The sequence below is a fragment of the Amphiprion ocellaris genome, chromosome 3, assembly GCF_022539595.1.
Source record: "Amphiprion ocellaris isolate individual 3 ecotype Okinawa chromosome 3, ASM2253959v1, whole genome shotgun sequence".
NCBI lineage: Eukaryota > Metazoa > Chordata > Actinopteri > Pomacentridae > Amphiprion > Amphiprion ocellaris.
In genome coordinates this window covers 35577026-35604116 of record NC_072768.1, presented here as the reverse complement: position 1 = coordinate 35604116, position 27091 = coordinate 35577026, and the positions used below count along the sequence as shown (strand labels likewise).

At 38.5% G+C, this 27091-nt stretch overlaps 1 protein-coding gene and 1 long non-coding RNA gene across 3 annotated transcripts; both read right to left on the bottom strand.

The window, feature by feature from the left end:
• Positions 1 to 1372: 1372 nt before the first annotated feature.
• On the bottom strand, positions 1373 to 3422 carry LOC129348588 (uncharacterized). The gene is made up of 2 exons (XR_008601180.1): positions 3155 to 3422; positions 1373 to 2039 (listed from the first exon to the last, which is right to left on the bottom strand). It is a non-coding gene; the product is annotated as an uncharacterized LOC129348588 (long non-coding RNA).
• A 4242-nt stretch (positions 3423 to 7664) lies between these two features.
• Positions 7665 to 26496, bottom strand: ano10b (anoctamin 10b). Of its 2 annotated transcripts, none has more exons than XM_055009259.1 (16): positions 26389 to 26496; positions 26255 to 26317; positions 24170 to 24405; positions 22108 to 22281; positions 21274 to 21411; positions 19192 to 19308; positions 18879 to 18995; positions 17191 to 17517; positions 16312 to 16494; positions 14365 to 14420; positions 14198 to 14272; positions 12886 to 13050; positions 11672 to 11863; positions 11445 to 11582; positions 9044 to 9160; positions 7665 to 8959 (listed from the first exon to the last, which is right to left on the bottom strand). In XM_055009259.1, exons 3-16 carry the CDS (start codon positions 24396 to 24398, stop codon positions 8936 to 8938), a joined length of 2052 nt encoding a protein of 683 aa, XP_054865234.1. In that variant the 5' UTR covers positions 24399 to 24405; positions 26255 to 26317; positions 26389 to 26496; the 3' UTR covers positions 7665 to 8935. The 2 variants fall into 2 exon arrangements, with proteins under 2 accessions (XP_054865234.1, XP_054865235.1); XM_055009260.1 differs by having other exon boundaries at positions 26255 to 26314; positions 26389 to 26485.
• Between the last annotated feature and the right edge of the window lie 595 nt (positions 26497 to 27091).

The following is a 27091-nucleotide window of genomic DNA, read 5'->3' as shown; positions in this document are numbered from 1 at the left end:
TGTGATCATAAAACAATACAAAATTTTTAGTTCTGTGTTAATAAAGCACTTAAAGCTTTAAGTATGGCTAAATGCTTTTTTCAAAATTAAATATATCACTCCTTAGGTGGTAGTGGCCCCAAGTTCAGTAAAGTTGGAAAGATATTCACAGATTCGGACTTCCAGCATCAATAACTCATTAGATATAGGTTGTCAAAACATAAACGGTGCCTCTTTCCCATTGTTGCAAGGCAGACAATGTGCTACAAGCCCAGTTTTATCAAAAGTAGCTGTCTTTCAAGCTACAGGAATAACATTGGTGTCTATGGAGTGAACAGGGTCCGTCTGCAGTTTACAAAACCGCTGCAACAGTAAAGAGAGACAAATATTCAATAACTTCACTCTTATACATTGTAGTGTCACTAAAATCACTGCAGCCTTCAACTGGCTCCTGTTGACAAAGTGTTTTACAGAAATGTAAATGCTGTAATTTGATTCTTTTAATGAACCATGTAACTTGAATGGATGTGATGCTGGTGTGACCACAGTGCACACGTCTGATGTTGCTCACAGTGGTCCAAGGGACGCTCAGGGAGTTTGTGTGTTTGCTCACACTCAGGAAAAATTACAGGGAACATTGCTCTCCAGCATTGAGAGTGTTTTAGGAATTCATTCATTGTGTTGTGAACTTTGAAGGAGCAGAAACTTTACAGCTGCCAAAGATATGAGCTCCAATTCTGTGTGTTTTAGGAAATGAAGTTCATCAAATGAACACTTGATTTTTGCTGATAACTCTCATTAAATTACTGAAGAAATCTAACATAAAAACCTGTAAACTCTCAGGCAGCTTTTGTTAAAGTTTGTCTATAATTCTATCATCATGTTCTGGAACCAGGACTCTGCAGAAGTTCCTTCAATCAGATACTTGTGTGTTTCTATTTAAGGCCTCAGGTTTGAACGTACAGCAGAGGATTAGAAAGGAGTGATTTTAATATTTAAATCAGTGCAGTAAATGTTTGGAGTAAAAATGATTAAAATTTTGATTTAGATAGATTTGTGTCAAATAATATTGTAGAGTTTCACTTAAATATATCCAAATGAGTTCAGTGTACTTACATTTTATAGAATATTTGATTTCTTAATCTTAATACTATAGAGTCTGACCCTAAATATTATAATAATGATGTAAATCTAAATAATAAATAATATTGTAGTGCAGAGTCCTAAACTTTAATCAGCTAAACTTACATAATAAATATCACTGTACAATCTTAACCTGAACATTCATATTATTGAGGTAAATTTACATAAATCATGATATTCTAGAGTCTTAACTGGAATATTTCTAACATGAATCTTTTTGTATTGTGCTGATAAACAACAATAACCCGACTTTCAGATAATATTTATTCACTGTGTATTGGGTAGTACAGAAGTATTAGTACAGAATATTATTTCTTGTTTTATGTATGATAATTGGCAGTAAACATTCTAAGAAGTGGAAATTGTCAGGGTTGTAATAGTGCTGTTCTTGCACAATATTTGTCACTTAATTGCCCTCAGGATGCTGTCGTTGAGCTACCAGTTTTACAGAACAGGCAGATGTTGCAGCTAATGATGTTGTAATTCACAGAAACAAGGAAACAAGTCCATCATAATTTGAATGTTAACAGTCCAAAATAAAAAGGTCATATACAGCTTTCCTATTGGGTTAAAGAGCCAAAAAAAAAAACCATGAAAAAACACTTTGTAAAAGCGAGAGGTCGGTAGCAGCTTTCATTTTTTCTTACAACCCCCCCTCGCAAAATATCTGTTGTACCCCCTGTGCCCCCCGCCCCCCACTAAAATTAATCTAGATCCGCCCCTGTCTGACATGAAAGCTGGGATCGTTCTGCAGTTGCTGTCCTCAACGAGCAGCAGGTGGCGCTGTGAGCTCCTCCCCTTCACAAAGCACAGGAGGTCAGTCTAGTGACCTGCAGCATCCCACTGTCTGATTGGAGGAGACCCACATCACTCCATGTCCAGACGGCAGATGAATCAAAGTCTCTGCAGATCCCGTCCTGCTTACAGAGTGGGATGGAAATGAAAATGTTTCTTCACTGTCACACTAAAATAAATCACTGCATTTAGCCTCTAGTTCAGAAACATATTTTGGGTATTTTAAACTCACTTTTTGTCTCTCCCACAATGTTGATTACAATTACATGCAAACAGGAAATTATGCAAATTAGGCGATGACATCATTTAGCGACTTCTAGTGACTTTTAGGACAGCCAATAGCTACTTTCCTTACTGAGGAGTTGGCAACACTGGTCAAAACATAAACGATGCCTCTTTCCCACCGTTGTAAGGTAGACAATGTGCTACAAGCCCAGTTTTATCAACAGTAGCTGTCTTTCAAGCTGCACGAAAAACATTGATGTCTATGGAGTGAACAGGGACGGTGTGCAAATTGCAAAACTGCTGCAACAGCAAAGAGAGACACAAATATTCAATAGCTTCTCTCTGATACACTGTAGTGTCACCAAAATCACTGCAGCCTTCAACTGGCTCCTGTTGACACCAATGTTATTTCTGCAGCTTGAAAGACAGCTACTGTTGATAAAACTAGGCTTGTAGCACATTGTCTACCTTACAACGATGGAAAAGAGGCATCGTTTATAATGAGTTATTGATGGTGGAATTCTGAATCTGTGAATATCTTTCCGATTTTACTGAACTGTGGCCCCAAGGAGCCGTGGTGGGCGTCCTTTATTTTCATTTCTGAAAGGTGGCAACCCTACTGCTCTGTGACTTACTGCATTTTTGGGCGCATAAATCACACTTCCACCCATCTGTGCGTTTATAAAATTGTTACTCAACTACCCAGCTGCAGAACGTGCTGTCTGTATGACCTCATTACTGTGCTAGCGCGGCTAACACTGTATTAGCGCGGCTAGCGCTGTATTCGTGCGGCTAGCGCGGCTAACGCTGTGATAGCGCTGTGCTAGCGTTGTATTAGCGCGGCTAACGCTGTGATAGCGCCGTGCTAGCGTTGTATTAGCGCGGCTAGCGCTGTCTAGCGCTGTATTAGCGCTGCTAACGCTGTGCTAGCGCAGCTAACGGCATGCATTACAGCTAACTGACTCTCACAAAAACAAACCACATACAGGACAAAAAGGATTAATACACTCACTGAAGCGCCGTCGTTCATGCTAGTAGCCGTGGTTGACAACGGTGTTGTGAGGTGAACCGTCTACGTCACATGACCGGAGGAGCGTCACGTGATTGGCTGGGCATTGGTTCGATTTTGGCCAGGATCGATTGTTTACGCCTGAGTCCCCCAGATGTGAACAGCGAATTTTTTTACAGCGAATTTTTTAACATTGAATTTTTTGATGGCGAATTTTGAACGCTGAATTTTTTGATGGCGAATTTTGAACATCGAATTTTTTTGATGGCGAATTTTGAAGACATTGAATTTTTAACTGTTTTTTAGAATTCTGATGAGCTAAATTCAGGCATAAAAAATTCACATACGAAATTTTGATGCAAAAAAATTCAAAGTAAGAAATTCAGCAGCTTTTAAAATTCAGAATCTGATGAGTCTGATTTGCTTCCATATCCATAGACTCAACGTTTCTGATTTTAGAGCTCAGACATAATGGGAGTCAGTGAGAGTTTTGTTCGACACACTCTGAGCTCTGAGGTGATTTATGAAAAAACTATAAATCCTACAGCAATCAGACTCACATTGGCTGAAAGAGCACAGAAAAACCTACATTTTTATGTATAAATTGTTCATGTAGAGGAGAAATTGTGAGAAGAACATGACATTAATTGCACTTAAAAAAAATAGAATTTAAAGTGGGCGACATCACACTCTAGTCAAAGAAAACTCATGATTTTCAAAAAATTCACAAAACTTAAACTGCAAGTGCACTCCATTAAAGTACAGATGTACATATCAATGAACCTGCAAAATTCCAGGACTCTAGTTACATTATTTCTCAAGTTATGGCACTTTAAACATTGATCCACAGCATGATACTGCCACCACCATGCTCCAGAAAAGTCAACATGATTTTTCTTTAAGAATTTTTACCTCAAAAACTGTTACCTATGTGCCCAGATTTGACACATGATCAACTCAATCAATATTGATCTTTTTTTTTTTGAATTGTCAGATTGAAGATGGCCAGGCGTGGGGCATTTGTTGAATTAAGGCAGAACGACCCAACAATTTTTAAATCTATATGTTACTGTTTACTGTTATGCACTAAAATACCAACTTAGATTCCTTGTATGTGAAACCTACTTGGCTATTGAAGACCAGATGTACATATCAATGATCCAACAAAATTTCAGGATTCTAGCTGCATTATTTCTCAAGTTATGGCACTTCTTTAAGATATTTAACTCAAAAAATAATGTTACCTATGAGCCTAGATTTTACACATAGTCAACTCAATCAATATTCACCACTTTAGATAAAAATCTGTTAAAGATATTGAGGCGTGAACTTTTTGGTGAATTGAGCTGGTTACTTTTCTCCATTTAATACTGCACTGGATTTGAAATGTTGATTCCTTTCACCCACTAAAATTTCTGACAAAAACAACCGACCAGTTTCCTTCTGTGAGTTTATTCTGAGACAACAAACATCGTCGTGACCTGAAATCCTCAACCTTGGACCAGATATTCCACAAGTTTATCTTCATTAACACCACACAGCCTCTTTCACACTCTCAGCTCTATGATTAGCTGAGGAAGTCTCACCATCCACCTGCACATTTGCTGAATCAGTGCTTCTGCAGCTGCATGAGGAATAAAATATAACCGTGTCTGGTGCCTCCTGGTGGCCGGAAAGACGACTAACTCCATAAAAAAAACAATAACTTACATAAGAAACAATAAAACGCTGTTCAGCAAATGTGGAAGAAATGGTGAAGTTCCTCGTTTGCATCAATAATTCTATTAAATCAGGCAGCAGTGGAGAGCAAACGGTGCAATAAACACTCGTGTTACACTTACATTTTGCAAATAAAACCCACACAATACAAAAATAGCATATTTATAGTAGCAAAGCACATCGGTTCTTTGGTTGCTCCTCATTGCAAATCAAAACTTGGCACACTGTGTTTATCTCATGCTCCAAATGTCTTAAGTTCCTTAAAAAGCATATTATAGAAGAAGACAGCATCATCAGGAGATGAAATAAAGCACTTAAGCTCTTCCTATAATTTCTTTTTTGCAAGAAATTGAATTAGGCACCATAAATTTAACGCTGTGTAGATAATTTATACATAAATGTGTAAAGTACTCTGAGCTCTAAACTCACCTGGCACCACATTTCAAAATACAAACAGCAGGTTCAAGTGTCAGGATTCTAATACAAGCGGTTGTTCGCCATCAGTTGGAGAAAATTCATGACTTTTATGATATTAAAGCTGCAATAATCTCATTTTTATCCACTTGGGGGCAGCACAACATGCTGAAACACAACATTAAGACTCTGATTTACAAGCATGTAGCTAAAATAGCGTTGATCTTGGGTTGTATTTCTGGCAACTACATTTCAATTTCAAACTCCTTTTGTGTCTGTTTTAGCCTCCAAAGGAAATATTAGCTTCATGAGATTGGTAAAAGTGAACCAAACAGTAAAGTTACACACTGTAAAACCAAAACAATGACATAAAAGACACCAAAACAAGCCAAAAACACCAAAAACCATCACTTTTCCAACACATCTGTCTAAAAAAACTGTATTGTTTACTGTTTTTTCTGCTCTTTCACAAAAAAAATGGATTAACAGGCTTTTCTCAGGTGAATCAACATCTGATCCTCTGTAAACTGTACAATTAATCATCAAATTACAACAAACAAAGACAGACAATTAGCCAAAACACAATCCAAAATACTCAACAAACACTTAAAGGCAGGCGCTTTTCATTGATCGATTGCTTTGGTCTGGCTTTGCTCTTCATTAACTGGTGCAGCATAAACGAGGCATTTTTGATTACGTGAAAAGGAGCATCTTAACAGCTTTAATGAGTTAATTAGTCTTAAAATAATTTAATAAAGTGAGTTTTAATCTGATAACTCCCCAAAAAAGAGTGTATTTCTGGCTTTTGTTGGCATAAAAGCAGCGTTTTACCACATCTCACTAAAGTATTATAAAGAAAAGCAACATTTCCAACAGCCTAAAAAGCGCCATTTTACTCTGTCAGTGTCAGTGCATGTCTTGAAAGTTTTAGATTTTAATTAAAAAAAAAAACAGAAAATTTCCAGAAAACACCATTTTTATGGTGTTGTCTGGCTTGTGGTGGTGTTACAGGCCTGAAAATATCACTTTTTATGATGCTTTCACTGAAACGTCGCTCTAAAACTTCCAAAACGCCAGTACTCTGGTGACTTACAGCAATATTTGAATCCATGTCACTGGATTGTCGCCAGAAAGTGTAATTTTTGGCAGGATAAATAGCGTCATATCACTGCAGGTCTCATGTTTTGGTGGGTTTGATGAGCTAAAAAGTGCTGATTTTAATTAGATCACGATAAAAAGCGGCGCTTTACTGTAAATCACCATAACACTGGAGTTTTAGTGGCGTTGGAGAATGTAAAAAGCAGCATTTTAATCAGAGAACTATGAAAAGCAGCATTTTCTCCAGCTTTAGGCAACGGAAAAGGCGACATTTTAATACGGAGCACAAGAGTGGCGTAAACAGACTTTTTTTTGACAGCGTAAAAAGCATTGTTTTAGTGTAAGTCAATGGTGACGCTATTAAAAGCACTGCTACTAAAAAAAAACTACTATAAAAGTGAGATTTTTCCACATTTGACAGCATAAAAAGTAGCGTTTTATAGTCATTTGCGTAGTTTTTCCATCCAATGAATCTGTAATCAGTGAAGAAGAAGGGCAGGCCAGACTAATCAAGCACTGATGATCTATTTTGCATTTCTGGCAGCCTAGAAAAAAAATCACAATTTTGCACTTGGGTGTTATTCTGTTATCTATAGTACAATAAATATACTTATTGTACTATATTAATAGTATGTATATATATATATATATATATATATATATATATATATATATATATATATATATATATATATATATATATATATATATATATACTCGATGCTTTGGCAATACTGTTAACCTGATACCAATCAATAAAGCATATTGGACTGAACGTAACTGAATACAAGCAAGATATTGAGTTATTTAAAAATAAATTATAATAACGTTATAGTTTAAGGTTTTCTTTTTAGGGTTTTATTTTAAAAACTGCGTCCAAGGCCCATAAATTTCAAAATAATGGGCAATAATCATTCTGTATGTGTTATCGAACATTTATGATGCAGTTAAAGTCGGAGAAATGACAAAATTTTAAACCTGAGTGCTAAATAAATCCTCCCCCTTTAGGATTTTACATTAAGTTGGAGTCTGTGAGGATTTATTCACTGTCTTGCATACATATATATAAATACAGGGGGTCCTCGACTGAAGTAGGAGTTCTGTTCCTACGTATCGACACTAGTTGATATTTATCATAAGTCGGAACAAAGTAAACAACAAATGTAAACAAAGCCGTTACGTGCATCATGATGTCGATCAGTTCTTCGGAAAAGTCCTGAATACCAATGACTTTCATGGATCACTTTACAAGAACATAACAGAATATTGTAACAGACTGATGTTGTTGTTGATGTTGAGGTTTCAATGTTTATTGTTCAGTTCCAGATTTACCTAATTGTGAACGTGCCATCTTTAGGTAGCTCACCTCTGATTGGCTAAGAGTCAGCAGTAGTGTGTGGAGTGAGAGAGAACTATTAATGGTGGTTAATTCTGAAGCTAAGTTATGGGGTTTTTCTAGTCATTCTGGCGTTGGCTACGGCCCACAGTAGCCTGTGTGAAGGTTCAATAAACCAGCAGAGAACCAGATAAAGTCTCATTCATCACAATATATTAAACTGTTTTTATGGCTTGACTGATGTTCGTCGGTGCTTCGCCCTGCTCTGAGTGTTTTATTCTATCTAATTTCACTTCCATGGAGACGGCTTTCCTTTTTTTTTCAGCATCACAAGAATCTGAATTAGGCTTGGAGCCATAATGAAGGACAAAAAGTTAGTGAATGTAGCACAATCCAAGGTGGCGTACAACTGAAGAGTGGAAATAAAGCCGTCTTATGATGACGTAGCTGTCTGCGCCACTCGACAACTAGTTCCACGTAACCAGTTCCGACATAACGACGAAACGCCGTAAGTCGAGGACGTCGTAAACCGAGGACCTCTTCTATATATACAGTTTATATGTTGATTTTCTCAACATATATATTTTAAAGCAAAACTTAACATGGATGTCTTACCCCAGTTTACTCTATAGATATAAATGTCTATATAATTGTCCATACCTTCTGTATTTCTGTATTCTTCAGTTTTTTCTTGTTGTTTTTCTCCTGGTTATTTATTTTAATGCAACCATTCTGTCTCCTGTTCTGCTTACCGCTAAATTAACTCCACGATGATACTGTCTTCAATAATTATGAATCCTGAACATTAACTGCAGCTTATCAGAAACATTTGACCCTCCCAGTAGCAACACATACTTAATCCTGACTGTTCCTCGCTAATTACTGATTGTACATACTGTCAAAGAGCCTCCTTTATCATAAAACTGTCTTTTTAAAGGGTGTCTGTGCACCGACACATTCCCTTCGCTAATAGTGGAAAATAAAAACACTTTTGAAGCTGCTGTTTCACTTGGGCTCACAGTGTACGACAATAAAGTCGCTTCGTCTCTAAGTGTGTATATCGCTGAAGCGCCGTGCCAATTAGTGAGAGCAGCAGAAACACTTTCAAAGTATACAGCAGTAAATGTGCATCCTGGACCCTGCTGGAGATCCCACACTTTTATCCTTTCGGGTTTCTCGATTGCGATAAAGCACCACCTCAACGACTTGAAACTGAATTAGGACTCTTCAGACTGCAGCTTCTGGAAAAAAATAAAAAACAGAAAGTGTCACACAGATGAAGGAACATGAAAAACTGCTAATGAATGAAGTGAGATGAGTTTAACCTGCTGTCTCAGGGCCTGCATGGACGAGTACTCAATGTGCTCTCGCTTTTTTCGGATCCAGTCCGGTTCGTCTGGGATCAGAACCGCCATGATGACTTTGATTAAGATCAGCACGTGCTGCAAACACACAAGTAATTATTTTACAGGTACAGTTGCTGTAAAGAATTTACCCTCCTTGGAAATTTCCCTATTTTATTGCTTTTCAAAATTGAAAAGCAATAATTAGGCTTTTTCTTTTACAAAAACTTACAACATAAAGACTCTTTAATGTCAAAGTGAGAACAGATTTCTACAAACTAATGTTAATTAATTTTAAACATAAAATGTACAAATAGCACAATTAGTGAAATAAAGATGATCTGAGTGCAGTGAATGTGTCTCAGTGATTGTAGTATAAAGACTCCTGTATCTGGAAGGTCCAGTCACTGGTGAAACCTGGATAGAACTACACCATGAAGACACAAAACTTCCAGTAACTCTGTAGAAAAGGTTACTGAAAAGCAAAAAGTACGGGATGGATACAAAAAAAACATCAGGGTCACTGAATATCCCTTTAAGTAAAGTAAAATCCATCATTAAGACATGGAAGGAATATGACACGTAAATCTGCACAAGTCATCCCTGTGCAAGAGGGAAACTAGTAATGTAGTAGTGATGGAGGCCACCAAGACACATATGATTCCCTCTGTGGGAGTTACAAGCTTCAGCGGCTGAGATGGGAGAAACTGTTGTCTGTTCTTCACCAGTCAAAGCTTTATAGGAGACAAAGAGGAAGACACTGCTGAAAAAAAACTCCCATTAAATCTTGACTAGTGTTCACCAGAAGTCATGTAGGAGAATCTGAAGTCAACTGGAAGAAAATTCTTCTAGACTAGAAGCTATGGTTGGCGGACACCAAACATTTCAAGGCACATCATCACAAACACACCATCCTCACTGTGAAGCATGGTGGTGGCAGCATCATGATGTGAAGCATGGTGGTGGTAGCATCATGATGTTAAGCATGGTGGTGGCAGCATCATGATGTGAAGCATGGAGGTGATAGCATCATGATGTGAAGCATGGAGGTGATAGCATCATGATGTGAAGCATGGAGGTGATAGCATCATGATGTGAAGCATGGAGGTGGTAGCATCATGATGTGAAGCATGGAGGTGGTAGCATCATGATGTGAAGCATGGAGGTGGTAGCATCATGATGTGAAGCATGGTGGTGGCAGCATCATGATGTGAAGCATGGAGGTGATAGCATCATGATGTGAAGCATGGAGGTGGTAGCATCATGATGTGAAGCATGGAGGTGGTAGCATCATGATGTGAAGCATGGTGGTGGTAGCATCATGATGTTAAGCATGGTGGTGGCAGCATCATGATGTGAAGCATGGTGGTGGCAGCATCATGATGTGAAGAATGGTGGTGGTAGCATCATGATGTGAAGCATGGAGGTGATAGCATCATGATGTGAAGCATGGAGGTGATAGCATCATGATGTGAAGCATGGAGGTGATAGCATCATGATGTGAAGCATGGAGGTGATAGCATCATGATGTGAAGCATGGAGGTGATAGCATCATGATGTGAAGCATGGAGGTGGTAGCATCATGATTTGAAGCATGGTGGTGGTAGCATCATGATGTTAAGCATGGTGGTGGCAGCATCATGATGTGAAGCATGGTGGTGGCAGCATCATGATGTGAAGCATGGTGGTGGCAGCATCATGATGTGAAGCATGGAGGTGATAGCATCATGATGTGAAGCATGGAGGTGGTAGCATCATGATGTTAAGCATGGTGGTGGCAGCATCATGATGTGAAGCATGGTGGTGGCAGCATCATGATGTGGGAATGCCTTTTGGCAGCAGGCCCTGCAAAGCTTGTAAAGGTAGAGGGTAAAATGAACACAGGAAAGTTTAGAGAAATCCTGAAGAACAACCAGATGCAGTCCAAAAGAGAACTGAGACTTGGGAGAAGATCTGTTTTCGAGCAATATAATGAACCAAAAATTGTTTAAAGACAACAAAGGGATTATTCTGGAGGCCAAGTCAGAGTCCAGACCTCAATCCAACTGAGAATTTGTGGCTGGACTTGAAAAGGGCTGTTTGCTCATGATCCCAGTGGAACCTGCCAGAGTTTGAACAGATTTACAAAGAAAAATGAGGTGAAATTGAAGCAGCCAGATGTTCAGGCTGATTGAGGCCTAACTACACAGGTTCAGTGCTGTAACTGCAGCCAAGGTTGCACCTTCTAAATACTCCACATTAAGAGTCTTTTACAATAAATTAGCAAAAACAGCAAAATAAATTGACCATGATTCAACATTGAAAGGCAATGATGGGAAAACCTCCAAGGGGGGACGAACACTTTTTAAAGGCTGTGTAATTAGTTGTCCACTCTCCCTCGTACCTCCACCAGAACAGCCAACAGTAGAACGTTTGTGCTGCTCATCCCCCCCTCCTGAAACATCTCTTGTAACCGCGGCGACAGCAGCAGCAGCCAGCAGTTGGACACAACGGAGACAAAACTCAGGACCTCGAATGCAATCTGAAACACAATGACATGAACTGTTGGCTCTTAACCGGCTGAGTGTGACATGTTGTGTGCGTCTTATTTGCATTGTGTTTCCTGTTGACCTGCCAAACGCCCATGTTAGCCGCAGGCGGCGAGAAAGGTTTGCGGAAGAGTTTGCAGATCTTATAGGCGTCCGATCGGATCTCGGTCAGGTTGTTGAGGAGCAGCAGCACGGCGGTCAGAGGAAACACACAGGAGAAGAGACTCAAATACCCAAACTGCACCAGGAGCTCGATGTACTCCGCAAACAGGCCCTGAAGAAGAAACAGGAAGTTGTCATACATCCACACAGTGTGTCCGAGCCATCAGTAAGCTACAGCACACTATGTTTGTTTTTTTAAATGGTGAGCACTGATTGAGCTGACAATGTGTAAAATCTGGGCTCACAGGTAACATTAGTTTTTGAGTTAAATATTCTTAAAGAAGGTCAGGTTATGTTGGTTTTTGTAGAGCATGGTGGTAGCAGTATCATGCTGTGGATTAATGTTTGAAGTTGTATAACTTGAGAAATAACGTAGCTAGAGTCCTGAAATTTTGCAGGTCCATTGATATGTACATCTGGTCTTCAATGGGTCAACTCAGCTTTTATAGAGTAATACAAACAAGTTATATGATGGTGCAACTTTGGTCAAAAAATGTTCATGTTTATGTCTACTCCGATATTCCACCGACCATAAAACCTTTATTTTTGTCCCTAAGTAGAAGATTTTTTTTTATCCTATTGTTCTCAACAATAGGAGGTTTAAAAATGTAGAGTATGGTTCCAGTGAGAGATGTACTTCATGAGAAAAACATATTAAAAGTACATTTTTGCCTGTTCTACCAAAGCAGGGTTGTATCATTGAAGACGAGATGTGCATATCAGTGAACCTACAACATTTCAGGATTCTAGCTACATTATTTCACAAGGTATGGCACTTCAAACATTGCTCCACAGCATAATACTGCCACCACCATGCTCTGCAAAAACCAACATGAAGCCACCATCCTTAAGAATATTTACCTCAATAACAAATGTTTCCTATGAGCCCAGATTTTTACACGTTTTACTTCCTAATATTCATGTGTACATAAAAAAACCTGACAAATATGAGCTGGTCAGACACTTTTTACATTTTTAAGGAATATTTTCCTCATGTCTTGTTATTGCACAGCTTTGTGGAACAGTCACTTTGCATTTTACTGGCCATTCTGTATGTGACAATTAAAACTCTAAAATCTTGACTCTTTAATTGAATTAAACCCAGTTTTGGAGTGTATTTTTCTGGAAACTCACAGGGAAAGGAGGCAGGGTGCCCTGGTTCCTGAACTTTTCCTCCTGTGGGTCATCTTTGCTCTCGGTCCTGTGGGGGGCGCTGATGAACCGGTCCACCAGGAACGGTATGACCACTTCTGTCACCTGGTTTATCAGCTGGGTCACGATCAGCAGAGATGCCAGACGCTTCAGACAGACGGAGAAGGAAAAGAAACTCCTGATTTTTGGTCACATTTCAGGTTTACATTCACTCCAAATTACAGGAGGATTTCTACAAAGAACTGACACTCATTACGGCTAGTAGATAGTTGTTGAGTAGGACCTGGACGATAATTTACTCGGCCGATTATGGTAGCAGATATTTAGCATTTACCCACTACCAATATATTACATTAATTAAACAATGTGCTACTTTGTCTGTCTGATTGGTCACACATCAGGAGTAACAGCCAATAAACACTGGAAGCTACTGTTTACAGACAGGGACAGATTCCCGATTCCTGTCACCTTTATTACCAATAACTCAATATTGGCCTTGAAAAGACTTATCAGTCGACCTCTACCATCTAACTACATCCTCACACCACCATACAAGTTGTTTTGAGGTAAATTACTAAAATAAAATCTGCAAAATTGACACATGAAACTTCTATGCTTGCTGTAAAATCTCTCCTTCTAGAAACAACAGCAAAAAAAACTCCAAAAATACTTTCCTTAACTTCCTAAAAAAGCATTAAAATGGCCGAAAATTCAAGTTCGAGATGTTTAAAGCTTTATACATCTATCAAGTCTATGTCCTGCAGGTTCCCTAAGTTTAAAATGTAATTTGACTCACCAGATTTAAAGACTGCAGGTATAAGCCTTATACTGACATCTTTCACCTTCACGTCTGCTGTCTAAATGTTACTGTTCTCAAATTCCCTTCACTAACGGAAAAAACATCAACAACAACCTCCGGGAAGTCTTACTAAGGGTTTTGATGGTGCAGTCACGCAGCTGTTCTAGTTTTTGGGTAAGTTTTTCGTTTTAATGACAGTTTTTACACAAACACTGCTCAAAAATAGATCAAAAACATATAAAAAAGACTTTTCTTTACTGTTATATATGTGCTCACCAATGCTTGGTTTACCTCTGCCCAATACAACTGTGATTGGTTCAAAGAAATACAAACAGGTTACAGAGTTTGTTCCCTATCAGTTGAATGATAATGTGGTGCAATCGGCTCATGATGCTAACTCTCATTACCATTCTGTGCAGGACTAATACAAGTACAATGGTAAATCTTTGGAGCACCCCTTCAAAAACACAACACCTTTCAGAAACAGGACATTACCTTGCGAAGCAGAGGAACATCCTGCTTGAAGAAGGCAATGTGGAAGAGAACTGCGAAGTAGTTGAAGAAGGTGAACTGAAGGACGAGAGAGAAGAAGCTGGTAAAACAGAATGTTTTTAAGTTAAGACGATGAGTTAATGGTTCAAGAGGAGAGAAAAGGAACTAACCACCAAGACTTTGGCTGTCAGATGGTTCTGGAAGGCCGACTCCTCTCTGTGGTTCTCTATGAGGACACAAGATCATTTCATTTCCAGAAGTTTTGCAAACATCAGAAAACCATCCATCATCATCTAAGATAAGATAAGATAAAGTTCTTTATTTCTCCCCACGCCAGAGGAAATTTACATTGTTACAGCAGCTTATGTAACAGTAGACGTAGTGATAAGAATAAAATAATAATAGAACAATAGTAATAATATTGACAATATATACAAGGGTGAGAGATGAGGATAAAGTGGCTTAACAGAAAAAATACAAATAAAGTTTAAAAGTGCAAAGATGTGCAAATCTATACACCACTTAATCCTCACTAGGGTCATGGGAGGGCTGGAGTCTATCCCAGCTGACTCAGGTGAAGGCAGGGGACACCCTAGACAGGTCACCAGTCTGTCACAGGGCTACATACAGAGACAAACAATCACTCTCACATTCACACCTACAGGCAATTTAGAATGATCAATTAACCTCAGCATATTTTTGGACTGTGGGAGGAAGCCGGAGTACCCGGAGAAAACCCACGCATGCACAGGGAGAACATGCAAACTCCATGCAGAAAGATCCCGGGAAAGCCGGGACGCGAACCAGGGATCTTCTGGCTGCAAGGCGAAAGTGCTAACCACTACACCACTGTGCAGCCCACATCAGAAAACCTCTGTGAAATATCACTTGAATGTCAATTGATTTAAAACTGTACCACCTCTCTAATCAAATTACCTCCTAGTTGAACGGGAGGGTATTTGCACAAACTATTCAGATTTACTATTTAAATAACACAGACCCTGTAGTATATAGTCAGTTCATTAAAAGTAACTACACTACACATTTTATTTAGTTCTTTTTTAGGAACTGTTGAGTTTTTTCATATCATCTTGCTAACACCTTTTGTATTCATGCAGTCCCATATCAACACATTATCACCTCAGTTCTTCACTGTCAGGACTATGCATTCACTGTAGTCCTGATCAGGTTTACAGCAAACATACTGGACTCCATCTGAGCTACACAGATTTATCTTCATCTGACCAAAGAATGTGCTCCGAACATTCATTAGGCTTCCTTTCGTGTTCTTTAGTATAGTTTCATCTTGCAGTTTTGCCAATGAGAAAGCCAAAGTGTTTTCTTTTCTTTGGACGCCAACCATAGAGGTTGATGTCTTTCAAACTGTATAAGCCTCACAGAAACACTGATTACATTAATAACTTCTGTGCCAAGTCTAAAAGTCTTTTTAGAGCTAGATTGAGAAAGCAGTTCACTGTCTGTGAAGTCATTTTAGGAGGACAACCACTGTGGCCATGTTCAGTGGTACTCTGGCTCCGTCTAGACCTCCTGATTACTGCTGCAACTGTTTCCACTGATTTTTAGTTGGTCACTGATCTTTTTGAATGCTTACTTATCCATCAAGGTGAAGCCTAACAATCAGATTTTTAGGGGTTGTGTCGATTCTTTTCCGTGTGGAGCCATGATGAAAACATGCAGAGAGACACAATCAATAGGTCCAAAACTGAAAAGTTCTGCTGTCAACAGCTCAATTTAGAATTATGTTCAATCAGTTGGACTAGTCGGAAATCACCAATGAACTAAGTTTAGTTTAAATGATGACAAGTTTTCTAACTTGGGTATCAGTGATCACTGGGGTATTCACTTTTATTAGATGTAGTATCTGCTTTTAGTTTAATGTAGTCTTCTTGTTTTAGTTTTTCATTGTTAATAAGCTAAAATAATCTATTTGCCAACTTGGAAATAATGCGATTATTTAGTGGTGATACAAAGACATTTAAGTGATTTTGCACAGGGTTCAACTCATTTAGTTTTACCATGCACATACAATCCCAAATGACAGATATCTCCACTGGATTAGTTAATGACGTATACATCATCAGCCCCGTCTCACTCACCGTATTCAGTCAGAGATTGCGCCACCGTCTTGTAAACAGTTGCGAGTACGTTAGTATAGATGATGTGAAGCACTGAGGGCATGTAGAGTAAAGTCTGAGACAGCAGGGAGTCCCAGTCGTTGTGTAGATGTTGAACTTGAGCCTCCGCCCAGTAGAAACACATCATGCCCAGTACCACCAGTCCTGCAGGAGGACAATGAACTCTTTAGTCTTTATTTACTGCATCAGAAAAGCAACCAATCACTGCTGTATTATCTGTATTTTTACTCCGCCAAGGAACGCAGCAGAGTTATGTGATGATCGGCGTATGTTTGTCTGTCTGTCTGTCTGTCTGTCTGTCTGTCTGTCTGTCTGTCTGTCTGTCTGTCTGTCTGTGTGCAATATTACTCAAAAACGGACTAATGGATTTGGTGGAAATTTTCAGAGAAGGTCAGAAATGACACAAGGACCAAGTGATTCGATTTTGGCAGTGATGCAGCTTTTAGTCTGGATCCGAGGATTTGTTAAAATTTCTGTATCATTGCCAGATAGTGGCATGGCATCACTGTAACCATGACAACAAGTGAACACTACATCGGCTGCCTGCTGATGATCACATGATTGTGATCCTACTATAAATCCGCCACTGCGGACTTATTGGGACTATACAAGGAACAACTGATTAAATTGTGGGGGTGTTTCTGAGTCCCATCAATTCTTGCCACCAGCTACATATTTAGGTCACACAATTCGGTATAATGTACACTTGCAGAACACATGCCTGTGGTCACTACAAGGTCATTTTGTTAAAGATTTTATCCGTCGGAAATGATACAAGGACTGAGCAGCCTTGGCGGAGTACTGATTTCTCTGAGTGTTTTTCTTGTTAGTAGAGTTTACCTAGAAACAGGCCGACCACCGGCACCGACACCAGCGCCATCCGGAGGTCCCGCTGCCATTCAGGGAACAGCGGCTCCACCCGACCCGTCACGGGGTTGACTCCGAGGTCACCATGGAAACCAGGCCGGGGCTCGGCGAAGCGCTCGGCGAGATGCAGCGTCCCCCAGCGGTACGACAGCGAGGAGCTCCGGCGTTTCCACAGCTCCATCACCACCGTGGACCAGAGCATGCTGAAGACGGCCTGCAGCATGTGACCGCTCACCGGCGGCTCCGAGTCGCCTTCATGAGGGCCCGACACCGACTCCACCATCTCCTTCTGGACCTCACCTGTCATGGGAAGGAAGAACTTCAATTACACTGTAAAAATACTGCAAAAAAATAAAAATCTGTCACCAAAGTGCCAGAAAAAAACCTGGATGTTCCAACACTAGTGAGTGGAACACCACTGAATTAAACCCAGACTCTTCAATCCAGACAGAAAACATTCTGGACAATAGAAATTAATAAAAACGGCCTTGATAACATCTGGAAAACAAAAGGACGTTGCTTAATGAGTCCCTTCTACAACATCCTCAAAATGCCCCCAAAAATGAACATTGCAGCTACAATGTTCCACGTTTGTGAATTTATCTGTAACCGAAATTTTGTGGAACAAGTTTCATGGATTCTAAACTGTGTTCCCTCAACAAACTGTCCAAAACATCCTCGGAACATTGCAGCCAAATTGTTCCACTTTTGTTAGTCTGTTCCATCACAGGAACAGTTTATGGAGAACGTTCTGTCATCTGACGTCTCGACAAAATCTGGAAAACATTTTTTGAATGTTCTTCCTTTTTCTTCCTCGAATGTTCTTCCTCGAAATATTTTTCGAGAACATTCTTTCTTTATTATCATGGAACGTTGTGGGAATATTTTACAAAAAGAGCATTCCTTAATGTGTTCCCTCAGCAACATTCCCAAAATGTCCCCAGAACATTGCAGCCAGAATGTTCCACCTTTCTTAATATATCACATTACAGGAACATTTTATAAAGAATGTTCTGTCATCTGAGGACTCAACAGCATCTAGGAAACATTTTCTGAATGTTGAATTAAGATCATCGTTCCTTCCTGTGTGACCATTTTAAACAGAAATGAAGTTTTATCTCTGATCCACAGTCTCAATATCCACTTTTAGTTCACGTACAAGACATTACATTAATTTCAGTGTCGTATAAAGACAACAAAATGTCTAAATCCTTAAAAAATAGTTCATAAGAATGCCAAATATGAGCAATGTTTTGTTAAATTTTGAACATTAAACTTTTTTTTTAAAAGATTTACATACAGACATGGCAGAGAAATCAGAAAGCATTAAGGAACAGACTAATAGATTGTTGGTTTTTGGTCTGTTCACTGGATTTGTTGATGATAAATAAAAACTACAATAACACCAGTCTTATCCTAAAAACATCCTCATAACAGTGAAGCCACAACATTCCATCTTTCTTCATATATTGTCCTACAAAGAACATTGTGTCATCTGAAGTCTCGATAACATCTAAAGCTCTGTAAATCATCACAAATAAGACTAAGACAGCCATACAGACATCCTCAGACATCATCCTGATCATCAAAAGGTAGAAATGTGGAGAAGAGGACAGTAGTATAATATATATAAATAAAATGAAGTAAATCCACACACCTACCTGAGAAGTAAGTGATGGTCAGACCCAGCAGCGCCGGTGGGAGCAGAGACCAGGTGTAGAAATCCAGGAAGCTGAAGTAAAATGCCACGGAGCTTCCAAAATACTCGTTGACTGAATCTGAATAGATAAACACAAAGAGACGTCTGGTGTAAGAGATTTAAAGATGAGTTTTTCTGCCATTTTTGAGGACTTAGAGCCTCTGTAGCGTCAACCAGGTGAGCTACTTGCATCTCCCCATAAGGGATAAACGCATTAAAAACTCCTATAGTGACTTCTATCTGGGTGCATGTGTGTGTTTTGTGTTTCCACCGACCCAGAGGCTGAGCCAGCTGGTTCCCAGAGTACCAGGCTTCGCTCAGGTTCTTCAGTTTGTCCGGGTTGTGGAGAGGAAACGTGTCCACAATCACACCGAACGACCTGAGCTTCTGCCCTGCAACAACAACAACAACAACAACAACAACAACAGCATCCAGCGTTATCCAAGCAGCACTTAAACCGACTGAGCCATAAATAATCGATATACAGCTACTGAGGCTGATGCTGAGTCAAGAAAATTCACAGGAGGAACCGCTGAGCTCAGCAGGAATGTGGGGATGGAAATAAAACAAACCAGCAGAGAGACACACTGTTGAATTAGGATCAGTTCATTCCAAACCTCTGTCCTGCTGCTGGAAATACTCCATAGAAAACCAAATGTGTATCAATCCGCAGCTGAAAATAGTTCCTCACAAATGCAACATTTACCCCAGCTGGAATTTTTTGTTCACAAATGTTCTGAGAAAGTTCTAGTAATGTTTTTAGTGTGAAGAATGTTCTTCTTAAAGGCAGGATAACTAAAGACGTTCTACAAAGGTTTGGTGATAACCATTATGTCCTAATGTTCTCAAAACTGATCGCTACACTGAAAACGTTCTTAATTTGTTATCATGTAATGCTATGAAACATTTGGGGAATGTTTAATAGATTCTATAATGAGTTCTCTCAACAACATCCCCAAAACATCCTCAGAACATTGCAGCCAGAATGTTCCACCTTTGTAAATATATCACAGAACATCCAAGGTCTTGATAACATCTTGAAAACATTATTTTTTTTAATGTTGTATTGAGAACAACTTTACTTTGTTATCACTATGGAAGCATCTTATAGAAGAACATTCTATGATGTGTTCTCTCAAGAAAAACACAAATTGTTCTACCTTTAATATATCACATTACAGGAACATTAAAAACATTCTGGATAAAAAAAACTCTTCCTTTGTTCTCATGAACCATTGTGAGAATGTTTTAGAGAAGAACATTCAACTGCATGTTTCCTCAACAACATCCCCAAAACATCTTTAAAACCCTGCAGCTACAATGTTGCACTTTTGTTCATATATCGCAGAATGTCTCAAAAAGAACATTCTGTCATGTGAGGCCTCGATGACCTCTTGAAAACATTTTCTGATTGTTGCATTGAAAACACTTTTCCTTTAGTATCACTGCAGAAACGTCTGAAAAAAAGTTCTATAATATGTTCCCTTGAGAAAAAAGCAAAATGTTCCACCTTTAGTATGTCACATTACAGGAATATTATAAAACGTTCTGTATAAAAAACCTTCAGTCATCTGAGGCCTCTATAACATCTGGAAAACCTTTTATAATGTTAGTTTGAGAACGTTCTTGCTTTGTTATGATGGAGCATTGTGAGAATGTTTTATAGAAGAGTGTTCTACAGCATGTTCCCTCAACAATATCCCCAAAACATCCTCAAAACAGTGCGACCATAATGTTCTGTCTTTGTTAATATATCACAGGACATCTTATAAAGAACATTCTGTCATCTGAGGGGATCTTGACAATGTCTGAGAAACATTTGCTGAATGATGCATTGAGAACATCCTTCATTTGTTATCACTGTGGAAACCTCTTATAGAAGAACGATCTATATCTACTTTCAGGTCACATATAAACAGTAATATCACTTCATTGTCTTATAAAGGCTATATTGTCTTATAAAGGCTATGACGTGTATTAATTCACAGCTGAAAATAGTCCCAAATGCTAAATAATGACTAATGTCTGCAATAAATGCAGTTTTTGGAAGTTCTGAAAATGAAGATTTTCACACAGTCAGAGCAGGGCGTCAGAGAGCATTAAGAAACAGACCAGTACATTGTTGGTTTTTGGTCTTTTCCTGGGATCTGTTGATGATAAATCAAAGCTAGAATAAAACCAGCCTCATCCTTTAAAGTGTGATCTTCAGCTGCTGTGTCCATCTTTGTCCCGAGGCGTTTCAATCAAAGTAAACACTGTTGGATTGTTGCTCCAAAACTAAATGATTCACCAACACGTGTTCATGTCGTTTCTCTGAACTGATATGAGGTCTGTTATTCAGTGATTTTTATACTCACAGATGTTGTCTCGGTTATGCAGCGTGCAGCTGTCGGGGAGGCCAGGAATCCTCAGATCCCTCTGAGCCCGAAGACCGTCCAGCTCGTACTTCACCATGTACTGACGCTCAGCCAGCGTCAGAAACTCTTCCATGTTGTCTGTCATGAGACACACAGACACATAAACATGCAGAAACACTGATGGATCAATACAAATAAGAATAAACTATGTTTTTCTCAACAGAGCACCTGTTAAAATGTGGAGCTTGAAGATCAAATATGAAACAAAGTCACAGAAACATTAGTTATCGAATGTTCTGACATTTTTTTCTTGCATTAAAAACTATTATCTTGCCACAATGTGTTTAATATTGTGGGAAAACCAACACAAACATTTCAAAAGAGCTAGAAAACAGCATGCTAAAGCTGCAGCGATGCAATAAAGGCTAGCTGTTAGCCTTTTTAGCTTCTAAAACACCAGAATTTAATTTGCGCTCCCTCATAAAAAATAGACAAATTAGTACTGCTAATGCACTTTAATACCTGAAATTCCGCGTTTATTTCATGCAATGAAAATGTATATTATTTCTATGGCAACAGAGCTAACTGATCCCTTAGCTATAGATATTCCATTAAAAATCAGCCATTTCCAGCTAGAATAGTCATTTACCACATTAACAATGTCTAGACTGGATTTCTGATTAATTTAATGCTATTTTCAATGAAAAAAAATGTTTGTTTTTTTTCAAAAATAAGGACATTTCTAAGTGACCCCAAACTTTTGAACAGTAGTGTATACTAGTACACCATACACCAGTATATCAAAGTGTGTTTGTGAAAGCTCCACCACTGTACCTGAATCTTTAAAGTTGTCTCTGTCGCTGTAGGAAAAGGCCTCCATGTCCCCGTTGCGGTAAAGTTTACAAAGACCCAACTCCTCAGTGGCTCGGAGTAACGTACAGCGAGGAGCCGAGACCACGATGATGTCACCGCTGGCGTCTTCACCTGGGTGGGCCAATAATGCAGCCCCTGGGTGGAAAATGGAAGTTTTAAGAAGGCTTCATAGCATTGGTTTTGTTCAAAACGGTTAAAGTTACGTCAAAATTAGTGAAAATGGCCAAAGGTGTCCAACAAGGCTCAATCCTGGGGCCTAAATATTATTGTCTTCTTTGTAATGTACGTCTTTACGCAGATGACACCCTTTTTATTGCTTTCCACCTTTGAATCCTGATCAATTTAATTTGGCTTTATTGACAAGAAATGACCAAAAAAAGACCCTCTCAGGTCAAAGTGAAAACAATTTTCTCCAACTTAATGCCAAGTAATAAAAAAATACAAAATGTAAAATCAGGATTACATAAGAATTCCCTCTCTTTACTTTGTACAGGGACTGGAAATTACTCCACTGTTGTCTTTTAATGTTTAATGCTGCTATTGGATTACACTGCAGATGTCAGCTGTTTTTAATGAACTTGGAAAATCCAGTTTTACTCCCCGTGTAACCTAGAATATCCTGCAAAACAATGTAAAGCTCGACTAACTGTTCTTCTCAGGGCAACTGCAGTGTAAACGAGACCTTCATACCTGAACATTTAAATAGGTTGGATGAGTGATGTGAAAAATATGAATATATTCTTTAGCCTTCAGCATTTTTTCAGCAGCTGACATCCAGACAATAAGTGAGACTTTGTTTGTATGATTTATAAGTTAAAATGAGGAGTTTCATTTTATTAAATAATGTTAGGTGTCATCAGCAAAGAAATATTATTACTGTATGTCATTTAAACTCAAACTTTAACATTTAAACATTTAACATTTAAACTCATCTTTGCACTTTTAAACTTTATTTTTATTTTTTCTGTTAAGCCACTTTACCCTCATCTCTCACCCTTGTATATATTGTAAATAAAGCTGCTGTAACAATGTAAATTTCCCCTGGAGTGGGGAGAAATAAAGAACTTTATCTTATCTTTATCTTATCTTAAACGTCTGCTTTAGCTGAATTAAAACTAAGTTCAGTTGAGATAACTTAATGACTTGATAATTTAATTTTTATTCATGCTGAGATCAGGATGTATTGATATGTGTTTTTAAAGTACATATTCATAAAGTAGTTTGAATATTTGAAAGAGGTTAATCTACAAAGGCAGACATGAGGATACAGCTGCAGAAAACAAATATGTTTTTCTTTTTGACACAAGTTTTCTGTCCAAGTTAAATGTAAATTTACTTTAGAATCATTTCACTAAATTTGTTTGCTGTGTGGCGCAAAAATGCAAATGCAATCAAATGTTTAAGTGACATTTCCTGGCAGTGACTGATGTCTGAGCTCTCACCTCCATCTTTTGATTAGTCTGAAGATAAATAACATCTAGATGTTTATTAAAAAGACGGATTGTTCCATTAGACATTATCTGTAGAGTACAGCTGGTGTTAAATTAAAGCTTACAGGTGGATGGAAAACCAAAAAATCTGTGGATTTTTCTTAATTTAATCAGGAAGTGTTTCCAATAAACATTTGAAACTGATTTCCATTACATTTTTGTGGTATTTTGCAGTATTTGTTTGATGTCCATTGGATTTTTGTAGAATTTCTCAGTATTGGGTCTGATTTCTGGCAAATTTTAAAATATTTGTTTTGACATCTGTGGTATTTTGTTTTTCCATTGGATTTCCGTGGTATTTTTGCAATATTTTCTTGGATTTCCTTTGGATTTTTGTGATATTTTGCAGTATTTTGTTTGATTTCCATTGGCTTTTTGTAGAATTTTGCAGTATTCGGTCTGATTTCCAGCAAATTTTTAAATATTTGTTTTGATTTCTGTGGTATTTTGTTGGATTTCCATTGGATTTTTGTGGTATTTTGCAATCAAATGCTTTAATGACATTTCCAGGCAGTGACTCCTGTTTTTTTTACCTCCATCTTTCTGCGAAGCTCCGATCAGTCTGATGATCCATCTCTTCGTCTCCGGACCGACCTTCTCGCCGAGCTTCACCAACACCAGCGGCTCGACTCGATCGGAGACGCAGCAGGGACACCGGACTTTGGTCCAGTCCGGTCCGATGGAGGCGGCGCTCAGTTTGCTCGGAACCTTTTCTCTTCCTGCCGAGTCTCCAGCAGCTTCATCACCGCTGGCCTCACTCATGGTGAGACTGGAAACAAAAAGCAGCAGAACAGAACTTTAACTGGACGTCCATCAACCTCAAAGAACTGGACATGATTTGGTGAAAAATATTAAGAGAAATGTGAGTTTTCTTTTGTTTTAGAGCAGTTTCTCAGTCATCCCTTAGTTTAAACTGACATATTTCAACAACTGCTTTGTACAGCTTTGGAATGTTTTATTTCTCTGAACTTTCACAGAAATATTCTACAGATTTTGTTATATTTAGTGGATGGATTAGCAGGAAATGTGGTGCAGGAATTCAGAGTCCTCAGAATATGAATCGTGTTGACTTCACACCTGGTCTCAGCATCAGGCAGAAAAAAAAAAGTAATATTCCAGAATTATATTAACAAGTAGAATTATTTAACCAAAGAATGTGGATTTTTCTTAATTCAATCAGGAAGCGTCTCCAATTAAACATTTGAAAATGATTTCCATTGGATCTTTGTGACATTTTGTTGGATGACCTTTGGATATTTGCAGTATTTTTAAGAATTCGGTTTGATTTCCAGCAAATTTTAAATGATTTGTTTTCATTTCAGTGGTATTTTGTTAGATTTCCATTGGATTTTCATGGTATTTTGCAATATTTTGTTGGATTTCCATTAGATTTCTGCGGTATTTTGCAGTATTTTGTTTGATTTCCATTGGATCTCTGTGGTATTTTGCAATATTTTGTTCACATTATCGTTTTATTATCATGAAACATCTTCTAAATGTTAACATTAAAAATTATATTAACTTTGTATGAACATTACTAGAAATAAAAATATTCTTAAAATGTTATTTGAACATTTGATTAAAACAAGTTCTGTAGAGATTTATTAGAACTTGTCCGTAAAATTGCTGAAACGTTCCCTTCAGCCTCCAACATTAGCATGCTAACGCGCTAAGCTAAAAGGAACAAGTTAAACATTGTGCCTGCTTATCTGCAAGCTGTTAGCATGTTGACATTAATATTTACTGTAGATTAAAGCAGCTCTGGGCCTGAAGACAAACTCCTTTTATTTACTTTGTCTTTGCGCTGCAGAATCAAACTACAGTTTAATCTTTTACAGTCGATATGAAGCTTCAGTTTAAGTTTTAGCTTCACAATCAGAGCATCAGGTCAAAGGTTAATGATGCTAATAAAGCTAAACCCAGATAAAAACATGGAATTCAGCCTCTCTAAAGCCCTCACTTTCACTGATACACTCCTCTGATCAGACAGAATGGCCATAACTATCAAAATAAACAACAAAAAACCTGTCATTTTAGTGCTGATTTGCAGATGTAAAGATGCAAACATGTCACACTAAGGTGAAAGCTGTAAATATTTCAGCTGTTTAACGTCACAAGACTCTTATTTTTAAGCTTGTTTCTACTTGACAGTGGCGGTTAAAAGCAAACCACAGAGCAGCTACACTATCCTACCTCCTAAAAAACTGAAGAAATGCTTCCAATATGATCCTAAATTTGGTCACAAACACTCAGTTTGGTGTCGTAACTTCGCTATCAGCATTTTACAGCTTGATTAATGAGCAACCCTTTGAGAGGAACTCATTTCCCTGTTTAAAGTCGTGCAGTAGAGCCTTTATAATGCATCTCTTACATGTGTTCCTGCAGCCATTTCCATCTTTTATTCTGCATTTGCATCTTTTATTACAGTATAATGACAGTAGATTGTGTGAGTCTGAACTTCTTGCTGCAGCTTTCACACATTAAACTACACCAAACGTTTCAGTTTCACAGGAAGCTGTGTTTGTAAGCAGAAACAGAGAGGTCAGTAGAGGTCAGAGTGAAGCGTGGTCCTGTGGAGATAAAGTTGTTGAAGCAGGATGAGTCAGGAAATACAGCACCTGGCAGGGCGTAGAGGATGACGAGCTTCTCTGGTCCTACAGCTGGGCCCGGCACAACTCCTGCTGGAACACACAGAGGAACGTCAACATCTGGATCTGGAGGAACAAACCAGGAAGTAGTCGGTGACACTCACCAGCCTCAGTGGGCTTCCTCCAGCCTTCTGTCAGTTTGTGTTGAGGGTTGCAGGAATGCGGAGGAACTTCCAGACTGCAGGGTGTGGAGGCTGTTTGCTTCTGATCAGGCTCCTCCTACTGAAAACTGCCTGCTTGTCTGAGCTGCAGGGTCCTAATGCACCAACACCCATAGGAAACACCAACACTCATAGAAAACACCAAAATAAAACACCAACATCCATAGAAAACACCAACACCCATAGGAAACACCAACACTCATAGAAAACACCAAAATAAAACACCAACATCCATAGGAAACACCAACACTCATAGAAAACACCAACACTCATAGAAAACACCAAAATAAACACCAACATCGATAGAAAACACCAACATTCATAGAAAACACCAAAATAAAACACCAACATTAATATAAAACAACAAAACACCAACATTAATATAAAACACCAATATTAATATAACACACCAACACTAAAATAAAACTAACACCAATAGAAAACAATAATATAAAAGCTTATAGAGCTCCTTAATTGTGCCACTGTATAATCATTGAAGCTCACTTATTACTATTCGTTTTACTTGTTATTATCATAGATTGTTCTTTCATAATTTTTTGCTCCTAACTCGTCCTGCAGCTTTGAGAAAATCCATATAAGGAAAATATCAGAACATGTAGCTCAACTGGGAATGCTGTGCTATGAC

Excerpts from the sequence above, each read along its gene's own strand:
- ano10b (XM_055009259.1), bottom strand. The coding sequence starts at position 24,398 with ATGAGTGAGGCCAGCGGTGATGAAGCTGCTGGAGACTCGGCAGGAAGA. Across the intron at positions 14,421-16,311 it reads GCAATCTCTGACTGAATACG|AGAACCACAGAGAGGAGTCG; the intron begins GTGAGTGAGACG and ends GTGTCCTCATAG. Across the intron at positions 13,051-14,197 it reads ATGTTCCTCTGCTTCGCAAG|CGTCTGGCATCTCTGCTGAT; the intron begins GTAATGTCCTGT and ends GTCTGTCTGAAG.